The sequence below is a fragment of the Neovison vison genome, chromosome 7 (genome assembly GCF_020171115.1).
Source record: "Neovison vison isolate M4711 chromosome 7, ASM_NN_V1, whole genome shotgun sequence".
NCBI lineage: Eukaryota > Metazoa > Chordata > Mammalia > Carnivora > Mustelidae > Neogale > Neogale vison.
In genome coordinates this window covers 149,128,985-149,153,132 of record NC_058097.1, presented here as the reverse complement: position 1 = coordinate 149,153,132, position 24,148 = coordinate 149,128,985, and the positions used below count along the sequence as shown (strand labels likewise).

Below are 24,148 nucleotides of genomic sequence, written 5' to 3'. Positions count from 1 at the left end.
AGAAATAGAGTCTCAAATTAAGGCTTATAACCTGTATCAGTTCAAATAGTCCCCTCTCTGTTGCAGGGAATACAGTGAAGAGGTTAAGAACTTAGGGTCTAAAGTCAGAACATGAGGTAGAGTCCTGCCTGGCTTTATCTTTTATTAGCTTGAGTGATCTTAAACGAGTTACTGAACTTCACCAAATGTCAGTTTCTTTGTCTATAAAATAAAGATAATAATGTACCTAATTCACAGAGTTGTAATGATTAAATCTGCTAGTGTGTTTGTTTTAGCATATCTTGCTTATAACAAATGGCAAACAGAGATCAGAAACAGTAATAAGCAGTGGTTGAGCCTGGAGAAATTCCTAGTTTAGGTAGGAATATAATTTTAAGTATATTCTAATTCCCTAGTGTATTGATAAGGCGAAGGTCAAAATCACTTAGGTACCTTTTTCTGTGGGGTTTTCTTTGTGTAAATTTGGAAAGTGAGGTTGGAATTCCACCAGTGTTCTATCATTGGGCCACCAAAATGTACCGGAAACACAAATCGCTGCTGGAAATTCACCACTGTAAGGAGAACCAAACACATAAGCACATGTCAGTCCACCCAACTACAGCCATCATCAATCCATGCTTTGACACAATCTGCTTCCCTTTTGATCTAACTAAAATCTCTTTCAGAAGTCTAGTCAGGCACCTGGGTGGGTTAGTCAGTTAAGGGTCTGACTTCTACTCAGGTCATGATCTCAGGGGTCCTGGTTTTGAGCCCTGCAGTCGGTTGGGCTCTGTGCTCATCAGGGAGTCTGCTTGTCCCTCTCCCTGTGCTCTTCCCCCTGCTTATACATTCTCTCTCTCATATAAATAAATAAAATCTTAAAAATTAAAAAAAGAGGGCGCCTGGGTGGCTCAGTGGGTTAAGCCGCTGCCTTCGGCTCAGGTCATAATCTCAGGGTCCTGGGATCGAGTTCCGCATCGGGCTCTCTGCTCAGCAGGGAGCCTGCTTCCTCCTCTCTCTCTGCCTGCCTCTCTGCCTACTTGTGATCTCTCTCTGTCAAATAAATAAATAAAATCTTTTAAAAAAATTAAAAAAAGAAATCTAGTCAGCATAATTTCACAAAAGTGTTAGGGTTGCAGGGATTGAAGGAGCAGAGACAAAGAGAAAACCCTGCATATAGTACAGAGAAGATAAGCAGTGCTCTGTTGCTCTAGTTTTGCTATGAGAAATGAATGTCAAACATAAGCGCTCAGGGGGCGCCTGGGTGGCTCAGTGGGTTAAAGCCTCTGCCTTCGGCTCAGATCATGATCTCAGGGTTCTGGGATCCAGCCCCGGACCAGGCTCTCTGCTCAGCAGGGAGCCTGCTTCCTCCTCTCTCTGCGGTCTCTTTGCCTACTTGTGATCTCTGTCAAATAAATAAATAAACTCTTTATAAAAAAAGAGAGGAGAAAAAAGGAAATATATGTCCATACAAACACTTGTACAAGAATGTTTATAACAGATTTATTGGTAATAGTTAAAAATTATAAACAACCCAAGAGCTCATCAACAGATGAATGGATAAACAAATCTTTCTGTATCTACAGAATGGAACAACGGTCGGAATGGCTGAAATTAACAACACAGGAAAAAAAAGATGTTGGCAAGGATATGGAGAAAGGGGAACCCTCTTACACTGTGGGAATGCAAATTGGTGCAACCACTCTTTTTTTTTTTAAATGGTTTTTTTAAAAAAAAATTTTTATTTATTTTACAAGTAGACAGAGAGGCAGGCAGAGAACGAGAGAGAAAGAGAGAGAGAGAGGAGGAAGCAGGCTACCTGCTGAGCAGAGAGCCCGATGTGGGACTCGATCCCAGGACCCTGAGATCATGACCTGAGCTGAAAGCAGAGGCTTTAACCCACTGAGCCACCCAGGCACCCAACCACTCTTGAAGACAGAAAAGAGGTTCCTCAATTGTGCTACAAGGTATTTATCTAATGGATACAAATATAGTGATTCCAAGGGGCACATGCACCCCAATGTTTATAGCAGCTATGTCCACAATAGCCAAACTATGGAAAGAGCCCAGATGTCCTTCGATAGATGAATGGATAAAATAGAAGATGTAGTATGTGTGTACACACACACACACACTGGGATATTATTCAGCCATTAAAAAGAATGAAATCTTGCCATTTGCAATGACTTGGGTAGAACTAGAGGGTATTATGCTAAATGATATACGTCAGTCAGAGAAAGACAAATATCACATGATTTCACTCATATGTGGAATTTAAGAAACAAAACAGATGAACACATGTGAAGGAAAAATAAAAAAAAACTAAAAACACGGAAGGATACAAACTGTGAGAGACTTAACTCTAGGAAACAAACTGAGGGTTGCTGGAGGGGAGGGAGGTGGGGAGGTGGGGTAACAGGGTGATGGGCATTAAGGAGGGCACTTGATGGAATGAGCACTGGGTGTTATATGCAACTGATGAATCACTAAATTCTACCTCTGAAACTAATAATACAGTATATGTTGGTTAAACTGAATTCAAATTATTTAAAAATGTAAAAGAAGAGTAAATAAGTATTTTTAATGTTTGTACTGGTTATACTCATATCAAATGAGAAATGATGCATGTTCAAAATTTTTCTATTGAACCACCGTTTTTAACAGTAAGACTGAAAACAATCTAAACAGTAATATATTAATAAGAGGTGTTTAAGTTATGGCATAGTCATACAAGGGAATATTATGTGGCCATAAAGGACTGGGAAGACTGAGTTCTTTATGTCCTGGTATGAAAAAAATTACTAAGATACACTGTTAAAGACAACATACAGAACAGGGCATAAGGTACACTAATACTTGGATTAAAATGAGAGGGTGAAAAAGGATAAACATACTTGCTTATATATGCATGAAATACCTTAGGAATAATAGAAAATTTACAACATTGCCTACAAAGATTTTGAACCAAGTGAATGGATTCTATCTAGTTAAAAAAACAAATAAAACAAAGCAAAATAAAAATTTAAAAATCCATCATTACCAGGCTGTACTGGTATGTTACTTGAATGTGTAGGAGAATTAGGACCATATCTTTTACTCTTTAAACTACCTCCCAGAGAAAAATAAATAAATAAATAAACTACCTCCCAGAGAAGGAATTCAATACTGATGAACTGTTCATGGATCAAACTGGATAACCAATGCAAAGAAACTCACAAAATCTGTTATAAAGTTACATAATTTTGGATAACAGGAACATAAATGTTTATTATATTACCCTTTTACTTTTTTGTATTAGAAACCCTTAAAATAGAAAAAAAAGGTAGTATCAAAAGCATATGCAAAAAAAGAAAAAAACTGGGCAAGAGTAAAATTCAAAACATTTGTGCTATAAATGATAGTACTTAGAAACTGAAAGGACAGCCCACTAACGGGAGAAAATACTCAAAATCATAGCTCTCGCAATAGTCTCATATCCAGAATATGTAACTCATAAGGGCCTTATGTAACTTATAAGGACCTTAGGATATATAAAGGATATATAAAGAATTCTTGTAATCCAGTAACAACTTAAAATGGACAAAGAATTGCAACAGACATTTTTCTAAGATATACAAACAGACAATAAGCACCGGGAAACACACTCAACACCATTAGTTATTGGGAAATGCAAATCAAAACCATAGTGAGATACTACTTCATAACCCCTAAGATGGCTACAATAAAAAATAATGAAAGATAACGAGGGTTGGTGAGTATGTGAAGAATTGGAAACCTCCATACACTGCCGCTGAGAATGTAAAATAGTAGAGCAACTAATGAAAACTGTCTGGCAGTTCTTCAAAAAGTTAAAACATATAGTTACCATATGACCCAGCAAGTCCACTCTTAGGTATACACTGAAGGGAAATGAAAACATTATATCCGCACAAAAATGTGTACACAAATACTCAGAAAAGCATTCTCCACAATAGCCAAAAAGCAGAAACAACCTAAATGCCCATCAGCTGAGGAATGGATAACCAAATGTGATAAAGTCATATGATGAAATATTATACAGCCACAATAAAGAAAAAAGTACTGAAACATATCATAACATAGATCAAATTTGAAAATATTACGGTAAGTCAAAGAATCCAGATACAAAAATCACATACTGTATGATTCCATTTACATGAAATGTCCAGAATGAATAAAATGATAGACAGAAAATGGATTAGGGGTTGTTTAGTGTGGGTGGGGGTGGAGACAGGAAAATGAAGAGTGAATGCTAATGAGTAAGAGATTTCTTTTGGGGGGATGAAAATGTTCTAAAATTAGATCATGATGGTTGAAAAAAAAAAAAGATCATGATGGTTGTACAACTCTTTGTATATACAAAAACCACTGAACTCTTCAATGGGTTCAACGAACACTCTAAATGGTTAAATTGTATAATATGTGAATTATATCTTGATAAAGTTTTTTAAAAAAGGGAATAAAAGAAAAATGGTAAGAGTCCAGCAAATGTGCTCTAAGCATCAGGAGCTCTGCATTCTAGTCTCAGGTATGTTACTGACTTGCTGCCTTGCAACAGGATAGTCATAGTGCCTCTGGGGCAGTGTCCTCATTTATAAAATAAAAGAATGACGGTAGATTCACTTCACAACTCTTTCTAACTCTATGATTTTATGGTACTATAAAAGTCAGATGAATATTTAGGGATTGAAAAATTCTTCCACAGTAAAAATGTCTAAGGAAGAGAAAACTAGTCTTTCTCTTACTTCCATCTGTAATTTTACTGGAGGCAAGTCGAACGACCTCGGTGATCAAAGCTGTCTTTCCCAATCCATTTTTAGAAAAGCCCACAGGAAAGTGATATTCCACAAAGAAGGTGCTAAAAATCAAAACCAAAAAAAGTGATTTAAACATAAACCAAGTAACAAATGAACATATTTATTATTTGATCAATCCTACATATCTTTCAAGGTCCTATATTCAGCATCTCAGATCCTCAGAGGACCTATCTGGTCTCTTGAAAGCCTTCACCAATCCTATCAGGCAAGTTCTACCTTGTGCTCGCATAGTTTACTTACTCTGTCTTTTACTTATCTATTATTGAGACATAACTGACCTATAACATATTAGTTTCAGGCATATAACAATGATTTGATATTTGTAGAGGCTGGAAAATTATCACAGGATGTCTACAAATCTTCCAAAGTATTTTTTAATATAAAACACCTATTTTGCATCCTACAGCCTCTTAAATATGTCTGTATTGTGCTGACTGTAAAGTATATAACAACAGAGTCAGGGTCTCAATTTCCTTTTTTCTCACACTTACCTAGTATTGGTCTTGACACCTAGTGAGGAATTCATTTTTGAAAACATTTTTGTTGATGGATTCATATTAAAGTAACTTATAAATCATAAAATTTTATACAATTATTTATTTTATAATTTTATTTTTATCGTGTTATATATTTTTATATATTATATATATTATTTATTAACTACTATTACCATCACACACATTCCAGAAATATTAAATTTAGCTTTTCCATGTTAGAGACATACCGCTTTTTTATTGCTGTCAGCTTAAGTGGTCTGCCAGAAAAGCTTTTCTTGCCAGGGGTCATCTGGGGACTATCTGGAGGAACGATCATTGTTTCGATGATGATTCTGACTGAATGTGTTCTACCCAAAAGGGCCAATCTATCCACACTTAGTGTCATCACTTGGGCATCTTCTGGAGTTTCTGATATCATCTGTTGTTCAACCAAATTTCTGAAAGGAGTTCACATAGACAGTGAAACAGACAGTCCAAAGCCCAACATGAAAGGATCTAGTTTGTACAGGCAAAAAGAGGAAAGAGGAAGGGCAGTCAAGTATCTAATTCACAAGTTATCAAGGACTAAGAGATGACTTTAATCAATAGAATTCCAGTCCTAACCCGGAGTGAAAGAAATTTGAAAAATGCGAAACCATTCTTCTAATATAAAGACTTATCTCCACACAAGTATAGAAACGGATGTTACAGAATTAGGTTTTCTTTTTTCTTTTTCCAAGATTTTATTTATTTATTTGACAGAGAGAGAGCCAGAGAGGAAACACAAGCAGGAGGAGCAGCAGGTAGAGGGAGAAGCAGGCTCCCTGGGAGCCTAATGTGAGGCTCGATCCCAGGACCCTGGGATCATGACATGAGCCAAAGGCAGACACTTAAAGACAGCCACCCAGGAGCCCCCAGAATTAGCTTTTCTTATAAGGGCTACAGGCATTACATCTCAGTTAACATACTACTTCAATATAACTACTATCATCACTTCTGTGTATTCGTTTTCATTTGTTTTCTTTATTCGTATTTTCTACAGTCTAGTATAGCACACATTCAACCTAGAATTCTGTTTCTCAACCATTTTATTGTATCCATCTTTTCATATTATTACACTTTTAAGGATTCAATACTTAGTGAACTACTTAGTGAACTCACTTAACTAGGATGATAGTGCTGGGCAAATACAGATCATTTACTTTAGGAGATCTTGTAAAAATAATCTTCCTTTGCTTTTTCCTCAGTCATAGCCTCACCTATTTTTCTTGCCTGCTGCCCTTTTCTTCAACTTAGGATCACTTGACTCCACAAGCTTAGGAGATTTGGCAAGAGCTTTTGACTGGTTCATTTTTTTAGAAGCGACAATATCATCTTCACTGAAGAAATCACTGATGCTGGTATCGGATTTCTATGGGGGGAAGAAACAAAAAGAGAGGCACTAAAAAAAAACTGTTTTAGGGAGAGTGGTAATGAAAACATTTCTCTAAAGGTAATCAAATTCTTCTCTGAGATTACTGATGCCAGGGAGATAATCCCACAATTCTCCTGGTATATAAAAATAACCTACAAATTCAGTTCAAAGAAAATAAATGAAAATAGACTCTTCTTTCAAATTTCAAATCATTACTTATTTACTATCCATTATGTATCTAGTACCAAAGCCAGATACCAAAGCCTGTATTTCTATCACAGTTTAAGGCAAAATGGAACAATGTCACCTAATTAAGAATTTTAGGAACCAAACACAGGCTCATAATGCTAAATTTCTAAGCTCTGGATGTTATTCAATATTAAGAACATCAAACCCTGGGAAAGGACATGTACATTTTAACTCCCTAATCTTTCATTGCATCATGGTCTATTGGTTCACTCCTCATCAGCCAATCTTTTCTAAGATTATTTTGGTCAAATGGCCTGGGGGATTACACAGTTCCATTCATAAACTCATTCCTTTATTCACTAAGTACTCACTGAGTACACTCAATATTCATCAGGCTTTGTTGTACTGGTAATACAAAGATAATGCAGACATGGTCTTGTTCTTGAGAAAGTGTATCATAAAACACTGCCTGAATGTCCCAGGATCCTGTGGAAATCTGGGCAATAAATTCTACTTGGAGAAGTGTACAATGGTTTCTTCAGAGAGATAATCAGCTGATTTTTGAAGAATAAAGAGTTTATCAGATGTATAAAAGCATTTCAACATTCGAAGTAGAAGAATCAGTATAAGCAAAAAATACAGAGATAAAAAAAGAACTACAATGTTTGTGGAGTGATGAGACAATCAGTATGACTGGAGGGTAAAGGGTAAATGTGGGAGATAAGGTTAGGGAGGTAAGTCAAGATCAGATTCTAATGCATACATAAGGCTTATGGGATGAAGTCATTATTTACAAGTAATAAACACTCCTAAGCATTTATATCATGATGTATAAAAGAAAACATTATCATATTGGGCTAGATAGAGAATTAAATGAAATAATGAATTTGAAACATTTGGCACAGTACTCAAAAATAATAGATAAGAAGCAAGACGGTGGAGGAGTAGGAGACTGAAATCTCATTAGGTCCCAGGAGTTAAGCTAGATAGTTATCAAATCATTCTGAACACCTACAAACTCAACAGGAGATAGAGAAGAAGAGCAGCAATTCTAGGAACAGAAAATAAACTACTTTTTGGAAGGTAAGACGTGTGGAGAAGTGAATCCGAAGCCAGGGGGGAGGGGCCGGCTCCCCACAAGCGGTAGAGCAGCGGAGCACAAAATCAAGAGATTTTAGAAGTCTGCTCTGCTGAGGGACGCTGCTCCTGTGGCTAAGCGTGGAGTGGAATCCTTGCTGAGACCATGTGGTCTCAGGTCCCACAGGGTCACAGAAAGACCGGGGTGTCTGAGTGTGGCAGAGCTCCCAGGTATTGGAGCCGGGAAGCCGGTTACAGAGATGCAGCTGAAGAGTATGTTCTCAGCTCTCGCTTACCTTAAATCGTGATCTGAGGAAGAGCTGGGCCACTGCTCTTTGAGCAGGGACCCACAAGTGGCAGACCCAGAGAGACCCCCTCCTTCCTCCTCAGGGAGGAGCAGCACAGGAGCACACAGCAGGAGTCTGCTGGGTTTGGAAACTCCAAACAGGGCTGTGTGCCAGAGACAGAAATGCTCGGGTCACAAGCCAGGTGAGCATGGAGTATGGCCAGACACCAGGGAGACAGGAGGGATTCACTGCTTTTCTCTGAGGGTACACTGAGGAGTGGGGCCCCCCGCTCTCGACTTGGACAGCTGGAGATTGGGTGGCTGCCATTTTTATTCCCGTTCTCCAAAGCTCTACAGAAAGTGTTCAGGGAACAAAAGCTACTAAGAGCGAACATGAGCAGATTACTTAGCCTGGAGTTCCATCTCAGGCAATTCCACCTCAGGCAAAGACATTTGAGAATCACTGTAAAGGGCCCCTCCCTCAGAAGATCAGCAAGAATATGCAGCCAAGACCAAGTTAACTGATCAATGAGAACTGTGGAAATCCAGAGCTAGGGGAAAGCAACACATTAGAATTCATGGCTTTTTTCCTATGATCCTTTAGTCTTGCAAAGTTAAATTTTTTTAATTTAATTTTTTTCTTACTCTATTTTTTAACTTTTCCTCTTTTAACATTTTAAACTATTTTATCTTATCAATACTTTAAAAAATTCTTTTAAAATTTTCATAGTTATAGTCATATTTTATCCTTTCATTGTATTTACCCTTATATTTTGTATACATACTTTTTTTTCTTTAAAATTTTGGGATACAATTTCTTCTAATCAAAATATACCTTAAATCTAGCATATGGCTTTGTTTTAGTCTCCAGCCTGATCACATTCTCTCCTCTTTTTTTCTTTTTCCAACCAACTTATCTTATCAATTCCTTTTTAGAATCTTTTAAAATTTTCATCTTTAGAATCATATTCCATCTCTTCACCATATTTACCCTTATTTTTGTGTGTATATATATATATATATATATATATATATATGTTTTTCTTTCCTTGAACTTTCAGAGGTAGTTTCTTCTAAGAGATCAGAATACACCCAAAATCAAATGGGTGGCTCTGTTCCATTCACCAGTCTAATAGGTATGTATGTATGTGATTTGGTTAGGGTGTATTTTTCTGGAGTCTTTGAGACCCTTGCAGTATTTTGTTTCCACATTCATCTATTCTTATCTGGATAAAATGACAAGGCAGAAAAACTCACCACAAAAAAAAATAACAAGAGGCAGTACTGACGGCTAGGGACCTAATCAATACAGACATAATAATACATTAGAACTAGAGTTCAGAATGACGACTACCAAGGTGCTAGCTGGGCTTGAAAAAAGCATGGAAGATATTAAAGAATCCCTTTCTTGAGAAATAAAAGAACTAAAGTCCAACCAAGTTGAAATAAAAAAAGCTATTAATAAGGTGCAATAAAAAATGGAGGCTGTTATTGCTAGGATAAATGAGGCAAAAGAGAGAATTAGTGATATAGAAGACCAAATGATGGAGAATAAAGAAGCTGAACAAAAGAGAGACAAACAACTACTGGACCACGAAGGGAGAATTTGAGAGACGAGTGACCCCATAAGATGAAACAAAATTGAAATAATTGGGATCCCAGAAGGTGAAGAAAGACAGAGAGGGGCAGAAGGTATATTGGAGCAAATGAGAGAATTTCCCTAATATGGCAAAGGGAACAAGCTTCAAAATCCAGGAGGCACAGAAAGCCCCCTCAAAATCAACAAAAATAGGTCCACACCCCCTCATTTAGTCGTAAAACTGACAAGTCTTAGTGACAAAGAAAACCCTGAAAGCGGCTTGGGACAAGAGGTCTGTAATATACAATGGTAGAAATATTAGATTGGCATCAGACTTATCCACAGAGACCTGGCAGGCCAGAAAGGACTGGTATGATATATTCAGAGCACTAAACGAGAAAAATATGCAGCCAAGAATACTATATCCAGCTAGGCTGTCATTGAAAATAGGCGTCTGGGTGGCTCAGCAGGTTAAAGCCTCTGCCTTCAGCTCAGGTCATGATCCCAGGGTCCTGGGATCGAGCCCCACATCAGGCTCTCTGCTTACCAGGGAGCTTGCTTTCTCCCCTCTCTCTGCTTGCCTCTCTGCCTACTTGTAATCTCTGTCTGTCAAATAAATGGATAAAATCTTAAAAAAAAAGAAAGAAAGAAAATAGAAGGAATGATAAAAAGCTCTCAGGACAAACAAACATTAAAAGAATTTGCAAACACCAGGGGCACCTGGGTGGCTCAGCAGGTTAAAGCCTCTGCCTCGGCTCAGGTCATGCACCCAGAGTCCTGGGATCGAGCCCCGCATCGGGCTCTCTGCTTAGCAGGGAGCCTGCTTCCTCCTCTCTCTCTCTGCCTGCCTCTCTGCCTACTTGTAATCTCTATCTGTCAAATAAATAAATAAAATCTTAAAAAAAAAATTTGCTAACACCAGACCAGCCCTACAGGAAATATTGAAAGGGGTCCTCTAAGCAAAGAGAGACCCTAAAAGTAATAGACCCGAAAGGAACAGAGACAATATACAGCAACAGTCACCTTATAGGCAATACAATGGCACTAAATTTATATCTTTCCATAGTTACTCTGAATGTAGAGGCTAAATGCCCTAATCAAAGTCACAGGGTATCAAAATGGATAAAAAAACAAGACCCATTGATATACTGTCTACAAGAAACTCATTTTAGACCCAAAGACACCTCCAGATTTAAAGTGAGGGGGTGGAAAACAATTTACCATGCTAATGGACATCAAAAGAAAGTTGGAGTGGCAATCCTTATATCAGATAAATTAGATTTTAAGCCAAAGACTATAATAAGAGATGAGGAAGGACATTATATCATACTTAAATGGTCTGTCCAATAAGAAGTTCTAACAATTTTAAGTATCTATGCCCCTAACATGGGAGCAGCCAATTATATAAGGCAATTAGTAACAAAAGCAAAGAAATTCATCAACAATAATACAATAATAGTAGGGGACTTTAACAACCCCCTCACTAAAATGGACAGATCATCTAAGAAAATATCAACAAGGAAATAAAGGCTTTAAATGACACACTGGACCAGATGGACATTACAGATATATTTAGAGCATTCCATCCCAAAGCAACAGAATACACATTCTTCTCTAGTGCACATGGAACATTCTCTAGAACAGATCACATCCTGGTCTCAACTGGTACCAAAAGATTGGGATCATTCCCTGCATATTTTCAGACCACAATACTCTGAAACTAGAATTCAATCACAAGAGGAAAGTTGGAAAGAACTCAAATATATGGAGGCTAAAGAGCACCCTACTAAAGAATGAATGGGTCAACCAGGAAATTAAGGAAAAATTTAGGAAATTCATGGGAACAAATGAAAATGAAAATACAACTGTTCAAAATCTTTGGAACACAGCAAAGGAGGTCCTGAGAGGAAAGTATAGTAATACAAGCCTTTGTCAAGAAACAATGTCTCAAGTATACAACCTAAACCTACACCTAAAGGAGCTGGAGAAGGAACAACAAAGAAAGCCTAAACCCAGCAGGAGAAGAGAAATAATAAAGATGAGAGCAGAAATCAATGAAATAGAAACCAAAAGAACAGTAGAACAAATCAATGAAACTGGGAGCTGGTTCTTTGAAAGAATTAATAAGATTCATAAACCCCTGGCCAGACTTATCAAAAAGAAAAGAGAAAGGACCCAAATTATAAAATCATGAATGAAAGAGAAGAGATCACAACCAACACCAAAGAAATACAAACAATTTTAAGAACATATTATGAGAAACTATATGCCAGCAAATTGGACAATCTGGAAGAAAAGGATGCATTCCTAGAGACATAAACTACCAAAACTGAACCAGGAAGAAATAGAAAACCTGACCAGACCCATAACCAGTAAGAAATTGAATCAGTCATCAAAAATCTCCCAACAAACGGGCCCAGGGCCAGACGGCTTCCCAGGGAATTCTACCAAACATTTAAAGAAGAATTAATACCTATTCTCCTGAAACTGTTCCAAAAAATAGAAATGGATAGAAAACTTCCAAACTCATTTTATGAGGCAGCATTACATTGATCCCAAAACCAGACAAAGACCCCATCAAAAAGGTGACTTACCACTATCCTTGAACACGAATGCAAAAATTCTCACCAAAAAACCAGCCAGTAGGATCCAACAGTATATTAAAAGGATGATTTACCATGACCACATGGGATTTATTCCTGGGCCGCAAGGCTGGTTCAACATCCACAAATCAATCAATGTGATACAATACATTAATAAAAGAAAGAACAAGAACTATATGATACTCTAAATAGATGCTGAAAAAGCATTTGACAAAGTAAAGCATTTATTCTTCATCAAAACTCTTCACAGTGTAGGGATAGAGGGTACATACCTCAGTATCATCAAAGCCATCTATGAAAAATCCACAGTGAATACCATTCTCAATGGGAAAAAATTGAGAGCTTTTCCCCTAAGGTCAGGAACATGGCAGGGATGTACACTGTCACCACTGCTATTCAACATAGTACTAGAAGTCCTCGCCTCGGCAATCAGACAATGAAAAGAAATAAAAGCCATCCAAATTGGCAAAGAAGTCGTCTCTCAGTTTTGCAGATGATATGATACTTTATGTGGGTTTTATGTGGAAAACCCAAAAGACTCCACTCCAAAACTCCACTCACACAGGAATTCAGTGAAGTGCCAGGATATAAAATAAACGCACAGAAATCAGTTGCATTTCTATACACCAACAGCAAGACAGAAGAAAGAGAAATTAAGGAGTCGATCCCATTTACAATTGCACCCAAAACCATAAGGTACCTAGGAATAAACCTAACAAAAGAGGCAAACAATCTGTGCTCAGAAACTATAAAGTACTCATGAACAAAACTGAGGAAGACAGGAAGAAATGGAAAAACATTCCATGCTCATAGATTGGAAGAACAAATATTGTGAAAATGTCTATGCTACCTAAAGCAATCTACACATTTAATGCAATCCCTATCAAAATACTATCAATTTTCTCCAAAGAAATGGAACAAATTATCCTAAAATTCATAGGGAACCAGAAAAGACCCCAAATAGCCAGAGGAATGTTGAAAAAGAAAGCCAAAGTTGGTGGCATCACAATTCCAGATTTTAAGCTCTATTACAACGCTGTAATCAAGACAGTATGGTACTGGCAGAAAAAAGGACACAGATCGATGGAACAGAATAGAGAGCTTAGAAATAGACCCTCAACTCTATGGTAAACTAATCTTCAACAAAGCAGGAAAAATTGTCCAATGGAGAAAAAAACAAAACAACAACAACAAAAAAAAACCAGTCTCTTCAACAAATGGTGTTGGGAAGATTGGATAGCCACATGCAGAAGAATGAAACTGGACCATTTCCTTATACCTTATACCACACACACACAAAAAAATGGATGAAAGACCTCCATGTGAGACAGGAATCCATCAAAATCCTAAAGGAGAATACAGGCAGTAACCTCTTTGATCTCAGCTGCAGCAACTTCTTCCTAGAAAAATCACCAAAGGCAAGGGAAGCAAGGGCAAAAATGAACTACTGGGACTTCATCAAGATCAAAAGCTTTTGCACAACAAAAAGGAAACTGTCAACAAAACCAAAAGACAACTGACAGAATGGGAGAAGATATTTGCAAGTGACATATCGATAAAGGGCTAGTATCCAAAATCTGTAAAAAATGTATCAAACTCAACACCCAAAGAACAAATAATCCCATCATGAAATGGGCAAAAGACATGAACAGATATTTCTGCAAAGAAGACATCAAGATGGCTAACAGACACATGAAAAAGTGCTCCACATCACTCAGCATCAGGGAAATACAAGTCAAAACCACAATGAGATACCACCTCACACCAGTCAGAATGGTAAAATTAACAAGTCAGGAAACAACAGATATTGGAGAGGATGCTGAGAAAGGGGAGACTGTTGGTGGGAATGCAAACTGGCGCAGCCACTCTGGAAAACAACACGGAGGTTCCTCAAGAAGTTGAAAATAGAGCTACCCTATGACCCAGCAATCACACTACTGGGTATCTACCCTAAAGATACAAATGTAGTGATCTGAAGGGCACATGCACCTGAATGTTTATAGCAGCAAGGTGCACAATAGCCAAACTAAGGAAAGAACCTAGATGTCGATCAACAGATGAAAGGATAAAGAAGATGTGGTATATATGTACAATGGAATACTATGCAGCCATCAAAAGAAATTAAATCTTGCCATTTGCAATGATGTGGATAGAACTAGAAGGTGTTACATTGAGCAAAATAAGTCTATCAGAGAAAGACAATTATCGTATGATCTCTCTGATATGAAGAATTTGAGGGAGGGTGGGGAGTTGTTGGGAGAGGGAAGGAAAAAATGAAACAAGATGGGATCGGGAGGGAGACAAGCCATAAGAGACTCTTAATGTCACAAGACAAACTGATTGTTTGCTGGGGTTGCTGGGGGCTAGTGGGGGGTAGGGAAAGGGTGTCTGGGTTGTAGACATTGGGGAGGGTATGGTGAGTGTTGTGAAATGTGTAAGCCTGATGATCCACAGACCTGTACCCCCGGGACAAATAATATATGTTAATAACAACAAAAAAATAAAAATAAAAAATAAAAATAAAAATATTTTAAAAATAAAAAATAAAAATAATGTAAATCCCCTGTCATACCAAAAATGTGTAATAAATTTAAATTCTCTCTTTATCCCACAAGTAATTACGAGAGTATCAGTGACGACTTTTTTTTTTTTAAAAGATTTTATTTATTTATTTGACAGAGAGATCACAAGTAGGCAGAGAGGCAGGCAGAGAGAGAGAGAGGAGGAAGCAGGCTCCCTGCTGAGCAGAGCACCCGACGCAGGGCTCGATCCTAGGACTCTGGGATCATGACCTAAGCCCAAGGCAGAGGCCTTAACTCACTGAGCCACCCAGGTGCCCCTCAGTGATGATTTTTAAAACAGAAAGTCATGAAATGCTAATAATTCATAATATCTTTTAAATTCATCTCTTCGTTTCCAACCGCATTGCTGTCACTCTCATACATACCTCAAATAACCCAGTGGCTTCCTATCTCCTTCCAGGTATTCTCCCCTAAATTAGCTCCCTAAATCATTGCTAGATTAACGTTCCTTAACCACCAGTTTGATCATGTCATTTCTCCTCACCTGATATTCAAAGGCTTTCTGCAATATGCCAGGCTGCCTTACTGATGATGACTTTCCCACATATCTTCTTGTCAGTTCAAATAAGATCCCTTGCAGTGCACAAATTGCTTCTCTAGAAGGGTCATTCTTTCTTTTACCATTTCATATCCTCTATCTCTCTAAATGTTTTTTTTTTTTTTTTTAAAGTAAGCTCTATATATACTTAATGAGAGGCTAGAACTCACAACCTTGAGATCAAGAGTCCCATGCTGTACCAACTGAGCCAGCCAGCCACCTCTAAAATTCTTAACCTTACTAGGCCTGTCTCCTCATCTATAAAATGACATGTACTCTTGATTTCAGGAAACAAACTGAGGGTTGCTAGAGGTTGGGGGGAGGGGTAGGATGACTGGGTTATGGACACTGTGGAGGGTATATGCTACGGTGAGTGCTGTGAATTGTGTAAGACTGATGATTCACAGACCTGTACCCCTGAAACAAGTAGTATATTACATACTAATTTTTAAAAAAATTTTAAAAGGAAAAGAAAAATGACATATATAAAATATCTGACAAGTGGTAATATGCCTACACTTAATAATCTTATTAATAGTCTTATTCTCTAATTTCCAAAGCTGTAGATTCAATGACTTACAGGTGCCGTGTAAAATAAGCTCTCCAGGAGACTCTGGTCATACTGAGGATCATTCAGCTCACTGCTACAATACACATCACTCCCAGGAGATGGGGAATCTGGAGGAGAGCCAAGCCCATTCCAGTACCGACCTTGGGATAATTCAGCACTGTAGAGGTAAGAAAAACAAAGCAAAAGGACATTAAAAGAAGTTTCAGTTGCACTACAGTTTTCTAATTGAAAACCTTCTAAAGTTCTAAACATTAAAGAAGATATGTTAAGCAAAAGACTTACATTAGGGAGAAGACTATCTGATAAATATTTTCATATTATATTCTCCTTCCTCTGGGATGCCAACAGCTAGTATTCAAAAATAAACTACTGACCCTGATTATGATCTCATTCATTTATTTAACAAACATTTTTCTTTTCTGGGCAGCTATTATGTGCCAGGCATGGTGTTAGGTCTTGAGTGATACAGAGATGGTTAAACTAACTTTCTCTACTCTTACACTGCTTATGGTCTAGCAGGGAGGAAAAGAAGGTAAAGAATTATCTATAATTCAATGAGTTAAAAGCTCATGCTGTTTTTGTGAAGAATTCATAAATATGCCGTCTTCCATTAAGCAAAAATATGTTATTTGGGGTTAATTATGGCAAGATTAATTCCATGTGTGATATAGAAGTAAGAAAAACAGATACCCTACTTACAAAAAGTCTGTGAATTTTTAAAAAAATTATTTTTATTAACAGATAATGGACTATTTGCCCCAGAGGTACAAGTCTATGAATCATCGGTTTACACATTTCACAGCCCTCACCATAGCACATAACCTCCCCAATGTCCATCACCCAGCCACTCCATCCCTATTCCCCCAACCCCCAGCAACCCTGTTTGTTTTTTGAGATTAAGAGTCCCCAAAAGTTTGTAAATTGATAAGGAAAGTAAGCATACAAATACATGTATACTTCATTTTTGTCCTCCTAAAATAATTGGTACTGAATAGATACCTGTAAAGGACTTACTGAAGTCTTAATGAACATGTTATTAAAAATAAAAGCAAAATTTATTAAATGTACCAGACACTGTGCTAAGTATTTGTTATTAATTCTTTCAACTTTGCTTCCCTTTCATGCTAGTTGCTATACTTTTTCCCCTTCTTTTTTTAAAGTTTATTTAAGCAGTCTCTATACCCAACATGGGGCTCAAACTCAAGACCCTGAGTCAAGAGTCACATGCTCTTTTAACTGAGCCAGCCAGGTGCCCCATTTCTGTCTTTAATTTCTCAAGAGATTAGCATATAATTACTACCTTCAAATTAGATCATGTTCCTACATTTCTTGGAAGAAAAAGATACTCAATAAATGTTCCTTTTCTCACTTTAAAAAATCTAAAGCAGGGTTTCTCAAATTTAGCACTACTTCAACGGTTGGTCAGATAGTTCTTGGTCATTGGGAGCTATCCTGTACATTTTGTACCCCTCTAGACATTACAAAATGTGCCATGGGTCTGGGAGTAGGAGAGAATTGCCCCTCAGTTGACAACTACTGATCTATAGAAATCTCTCTCTCAAAGGTAAGAATAGCTCTCTAACTGCTAAAACCCAACTAACAACTTCCCAAACACAGGGCATCTCTAGCTCCAGAGCACTGTTCCTTTTTGAAGCTTTACTTCTTGGCATTTTACATAACAATCACTTGCTATTTATAGTTCCCCCTCACTTGGTTTGTCTTTTTTCCCTCCACTGCACACCTTTGAAGTTATCAAGATCACCACTGTTCAGTATTCAGTCCTCCCCATTTAATTTTTTTTTCAGTTAAGTTCTTTGAACTTATTCTACTGTCTACAACACATTAAAAGGCCAAGCTGAGTTAAAATGGTGAGATCAAGCATCTTTTGTTTCTTTTTTTTTTTTTTTAAAGATTTTATTTATTTATTTGACAGACAGAGATCACAAGTAGGCAGAGAGGCAGGCAGAGAGAGAGAGGAGGAAGCAGGCTCCCCACCAAGCAGAGAGCCCGATGCAGGGCTGGATCCCGAGACCCTGGGATCATGACCTGAGCCGAAGGCAGAGGTTTTAACCCACTGAGCCACCCAGGCGCCCTGCATCTTTTGTTTCTAATCTTACAGGAAAAGCTTTCAGTGTTTCATCATTAACTATGATGTTTGTTGTGGGCTAGTTATTTATGGCCTTTGTTATTACGTTGAGGTACACTGCCCCCGCCCTTTAAGATTTTATTTATTCTGGAAAGAGAGAATGAGAGATCATGGAGCCTGATCCAGAGCTTGATCTCGGGACCCTGAGGCATGACCTGAGCCCAAACTAAGAGTCAGGTCTGAGCCACCAGGCGCCCAAGGTACACTGGTTCTATACCCAGTTTGTTGGGAGGTTTTATCCTGAATGGGTATTGAATTCTATCAAATGCTTTTTCTGCATTTATTGAGAGGATCATATGACATTTATGCTTCTTTTTGTTAATACAGTGTATCACACTTACTGATTTGTGGCTGTTGAACGGTTTCTGCATCCCCGGAACAAATTCTACTTGATCATGGTATATGATCATTTTAATGTACCATTGAGCTTATTTGCTACTTTGCTGAAGACTTTTGCATCTATGTTCATCAGGGATACTAGCCCATAATTTTCTTTTCTTGTAGCATCTTTGTCTGGCTTTAGCAGCAAGGTAATGCTGGCCTTGTGAAATGAGTTTGGATGTGTTCCCTCCTCTTTTGTGTTTTGGAAGAGATTGAGAAGGATTGATACCAGTTCTTTACATGTTCGGTAAAACTCACTAGTGGAGCCATCTAGTTTCAGACTTCAATTTGCTAGGAGATTTTTGATTACTCATTTAATCTTCTTACTAGTAATCAGTCTGCTCAGGTGTCTATTTCTGCATGATGCAGTTTTGACAGCTGTATATTTCCAGGAATTTACCAATTTCTTCTAGGTTTTCCAATTTGTTGGCATATAATTTTTCAGGGTAGTTTCTTATGATTGTACTTCTCTGGTATCAGTTATAATGTCTCCGATTTCATTTATAATTTTAAGTCCTCTCTTTGTCTTCATAAGTCTAATAGTTTATCTAGTCAAAAAAACCCCAACTCTTAGTTTCATTGATCTTTTATATTCTTTGTAGTTTATTTCATTTATTTCCACTCTGATTTTTGTTCTTTCCTTCCACCAACTTTGGGTTTAGTCTGTTCTTTCTCTATGTTCCCTGAGATATAAATTTAGTTATTTTACTTGAGATCTTTCTTATTTTTTAATAAACACACTTATGCTATTGATTTTCTTCATAGGTCTGCTTTTGCTGCATCCCATAACTTTTGGTACATTGTGTTTCCAGTTTCCTCTGTCTCAAGTTACTTTGATTTCTTCTTTGACCCACTGGTTGTTCAGGAACATGTTGTTTAATTTCCATACACTTGTAAATTTTCTAGTTTTCTTTTTGTAATTGACTTTTAATTTCATACTACTGTGGTCAGAAAAAAATGCCTACTATTTTAATCTCCTTAAATGTATTAATAACTGTTTTATGGCCCAGTTTATGATCACAGAGAATATTCTATGTGTGCATGAGAAAAATATGTATTTTGCTGCTATTAGGTGGAAAGTTCTATATACGTATATCAGGTCCATCTGGTTTGTGTCTTTTAAGTCCAGGATTTCCTTACTGATATTCTGTCTGTGGGATTTAAAGTTCCCTGCTTTATTGTGTTGTTGTCTCTCCATTCAGATCTACTAACATTTGCTTTATGTATTTGGCTGCATCAATATTTACATTTATATCCTCTTGAGGAATTGACCAACTATCATTATATCATGACTTTCTTTACCTCTTGTTATAGTTTTTGGCTTAAAGTCTATTTGTCTGATCTAAGAATAGCTACCCCATACTCTCCTTTGGTTTCCACTTGCATGAAATCCCTTCATTTTGAGCTTATAAATCCTTAAAATCTCCTGCAGGCTGCATATAGTTGGGTCTTATTTTTTTACCCATTGAGTACTCTCTGTCCTTTGGTTGGAGACTTTAGTCTACCTACATTTAAAACAATTATTGATAGGCATGAACTTACTAGTATCATTTTGTTAACTGCTTCCTGGTTGATTTGTAGTTCCTTTCTTGTTCTCTTCCTTTGTGATTTGGTGATTCACTGGAGTGGCATGTTTTAATTCCTTTATATTTTACATATTTTACTATACACTTTTGCTCTGCGGTTACCATGAGGCTTACATATTTATAACAGCCTCTTTTAGGGTGATACACCAACACACATACAAAAGTTCCCCTACCTCATTTTCAATTTTTGATGTCACAGTTTGTAGCCTTATATCATGTATCCATTAACCAGTTATTATAGTTAAATTTATTTTTAATACTTTGTCTTTTAACTTTCATATTAGATTTATAAGTGAATTAACCACCACCATTTTAGTATTACAGTATTCTCAGTTTAACTATATATTTACCTTTAGCCATGAGTTTTAGAATTTTTTATGTTTTCTTGTTACTGCTTAGCATCTTTTTATTTCAGCTTGAAGAACTTCCTTTAATGTTTTTTTGTAAGGTTAGTCTAATGGTCATTAAGTCCTTCAGCTTTTGTTTATCTGGAAAATTCCTTATCTTCCCTTCCATTCTGAAGGAAAGCTTTGCCAGATACAGTATTCTTGGCTGGCAGTTTTTTTTCTTTCAGCACTTTCAAATATATAATCCCACTGCCTTCTGGTCTGCAGGCTTTCCTTCTGTTGTTCTTTCTAAAGACTTATCTATTTATTTGAGAGAGGCAGGGGAGGGGCAGAGGGAGAGAGAGAGAATCTCAAGCAGACTCCCCCTGTGTGTGGAGCCTGACACTGGGCTTGATCTCATGACCTTGAGATCATGACCTGAGTTGAAATCATGAGATGGATGTTTAACTGACTGAGCCACCTAGGCACCTCTAGTTTACAGGTTTTGCTGAAAAATCTGCTAAAAAGTCTTATGGGGTATCCCCTGTGAGTAACAAGTTGCTTTTTGCTCTCTACTTTTAAGATTCTCTCCTTTTAACCTTTGACAATTTAATTATCTTGTGTTGCAGTATGGGTCTCCTTTGGTTCATCTAACCTAAAACTCTCTGGGATTCCTGATTCTGGATGTCTGTTTCTTTCCTCAGGCTAGGGAAATTTTCAGCCATTATTTCTTTGACAATTTTTGCTCCTTTCTCTCTCTCTCACCTTCTTCTTCTGGGACCCCTATAATGTGTATACTGGTCTCTTGATTTCTCGTAAGTCCCTTATACTATCTAAACTCCTTTTCATTCTTTTTTCTTTTTGTATCTCTTGATTGAATTCTACTGCTTTGTTTTTGAGTTTGCTGATTCTTTCTTCCCACTGATCTAGTCTGCTGTTGAACCCCTCTCAAATTTTTCAGTGAGTTATTGTGTTCTTTAGCTCTATGATTAGTTTGGTACTTTTTCTTTTTAAAGATTTTATTTATTTGACAGACAGAGATCACAAGTAGGCAGAGAGGCAGGCAGGGGGTGGTGGGGGGAGAAGAAGTCTCCATGTTGAGCAGAGAGCCTGATGCGGGGCTCAATCTCAGGACCCTGAGATCATGACCTGAGCCGAAGGCAGAGGCTTTAACCCACTGAGCCATGCAGGCACCCCAGTTTGGTACTCCTTATGACTGTTATTTCTAATTCTCTGTCAGGTAACTCACTTATCTCTGCTTCCCTAAGATCTATTTCTGGATATTTATTCTGTCCTTTTGTTTGGAACATATTCTTTTGTTTCTTCATTGTCTTTGACTTTCTCTGTTGAATTCTGCATATTAGACAAAACAGTCACCTGTCTCAGTCCTTTCATAATGTCCTGACAGACAGTTCTGACCTGTTTCTATTCTTGACAGTAGGAGATAAACCTCATCAATTAGTTTGGCTCCCAATCCCCTACCTGCCTCATAAATTTTTCTGATTTCCAAGCCTCCTCCATTGTCCTTAGTAGATCCCAGTAGTTGAGGGCATGCAAAGACCCATCAGTGTCCCAAACAGGAGGATCAAAGTCAGTGCCTAGATGCACTCTGATTGGAAGCTGAGCCCCAAATAGCAGCTGGGAAAGTGTGTATTATTATGAGTCACACTGGCTTTCGAATTAAGTGTTTTTGGAGCCCATACCTCTAGTGGGAGGCTTAAAAGTTGAGGCTAAATGTGGGGTCCAAATCCTTCACTCTTTAAGAAGTCAGGATGTAGAGGCTCCCTCTTTACTATATAGTACTACACTGGGGGTTTTAAAAAAGTTTCATTTAGACATAATTTACATAAGATACAATTCACTCACTTAAAGTGAGTAATTCAGTTAATTTTTTGGTATATTTACAGATATGAACAATCATCACCAGAGTCACTTTAAAACCTTAAAAAGAAACTACCCATTAGCTATTATCACTTACCCTCCCATCATACCCAGGGATAAAGAACGCGGTAATCTACTTTCTTTTCTCTAGATTTGTCTATTTTGTATGTTTCATATAAATGGACTCACAAAATATGTTCTCTTTTGTGACTAGCTTCTTTCATTGAGCATGTTTTCAATGTTCGTCTATGCTAGAGCATGTTATCAGTAATTTATTACATTTTCTGGCCAGATAATATTAGATTTTATGAATATATTACTTTTTTTTCATTCATTCATCTCATGAACATTTTTTTTTTTTAAAGATTTTATTTATTTATTTGACAGAAAGAGAGATCACAAGCAGGCGGAGAGTCAGGCAGAGAGAGAGAGAGAGAAGCAGGCTCCCGCCAAGCAAACAGCCCGATGCGGGGCTCGATCCCAGGACACTGAGATCATGACCTGAGCCGAAGGCAGCGGCTTAATCCACTGAGCCACCCAGGTGCCCCATCTCATGAACATTTTAACTATAATGAATAATGCTGCTATGGAAATTCATGTATGGATGTAGCTTTCATTTCGCTTTGGTGTATATCTAGGAGCTGAATTGCTAGGTCATATGTTAACTCTACATATGTTAGAGTTATATGTTATATGTTAACTCTACATATAACAGTTTGAGAAAGTGGTGAACTATTTTCCGAAGTAGTATACCATTTTACACTGTTGTAAGCACGGTATGAAGGTTCTAAATTCTCCACATCCTCACCAATTTTACTACCTGATTTTTTTTTTTAAACTACCTTATTTAAAATAAATAAATAAATAAATAAATAAACAAACTACCTTATTTTTTGATTCAAGCCATCCTGGTGCTTATGAAGTGGTATCTCACTGTGGTGATATGCGTTTCCCTGATAACTAATGGTGCTGACATCTTTTCATTCATATATTAGCCATTTCACTATCTTCTTGGGAAAATCTCTATTTTGATCCTTTGCCCATATTTTTAATTGAATGATTGGTCCTTTAATTATTAAGTTGTATGAATTCTTTATATACTCTAGATATAAATCCTTTATCAGATTTGCAAATATTTTCTTCCATTCTATGGTCCTTTTACTTTCTTAACAATGTCCTTTGAAGCACAAACATTTTTTATTTTAATTAACTCTAATTTATCTGGGTTTTTTTGTTGCTTGTCCTTTTTTTTTTTTTTTTTTAAAGATTTTATTTATTTGACAGATAGAGATCACAAGTAGGCAGAGAGGCAGGCAGAGAAGGGGGGAGGAGCAGGCTCACTGCTGAGCAGAGAGCCCGATGTGGGGCTCGATCCCAGGACATTGGGATCATGACCTGAGCCAAAGGCAGAGGCTTTAACCCACTGAGCCACCCAGGCACCCCCCCTTTTGGTGTCATTTTAAAGAATCTTTTTCTGAATCCAAGGTCATAAAAATTTACCTCTATATTTCTGCTAAGAGCTATACGGTTTTAGCTCTTCCATTTAGCCATTTCATCCATTTTGAGTTTTTTGTATATGGTTTAAGACAATGATCCAACTTCATTTTTTTGGCATGTAGTTGGCCAGTTGTCCCAACAGTATTTGTTGAAAAGACTATTCCTCACAAATTGGTCTTGATATCCTTGTATTAGTCAACCA

The 24,148-nt window shown here is 37.3% G+C and overlaps 1 protein-coding gene across 7 annotated transcripts in view; it reads right to left on the bottom strand.

Moving 5' to 3' along the window:
• C2CD3 (C2 domain containing 3 centriole elongation regulator) overlaps positions 1-24,148 on the bottom strand; it is a 146,306-nt gene that overhangs the window by 89,217 nt on the left and 32,941 nt on the right. For all 7 annotated transcript variants that reach the window (XM_044258562.1, XM_044258556.1, XM_044258558.1 and 4 more), the window contains 5 exons: positions 16,139-16,286; positions 6,550-6,701; positions 5,539-5,748; positions 4,743-4,855; positions 433-551 (listed from right to left, as the gene is read on the bottom strand). In XM_044258562.1, coding sequence (XP_044114497.1) covers positions 433-551; positions 4,743-4,855; positions 5,539-5,748; positions 6,550-6,701; positions 16,139-16,286 — 742 coding nt within the window. The remainder of the gene's footprint in view (positions 1-432; positions 552-4,742; positions 4,856-5,538; positions 5,749-6,549; positions 6,702-16,138; positions 16,287-24,148) is intronic.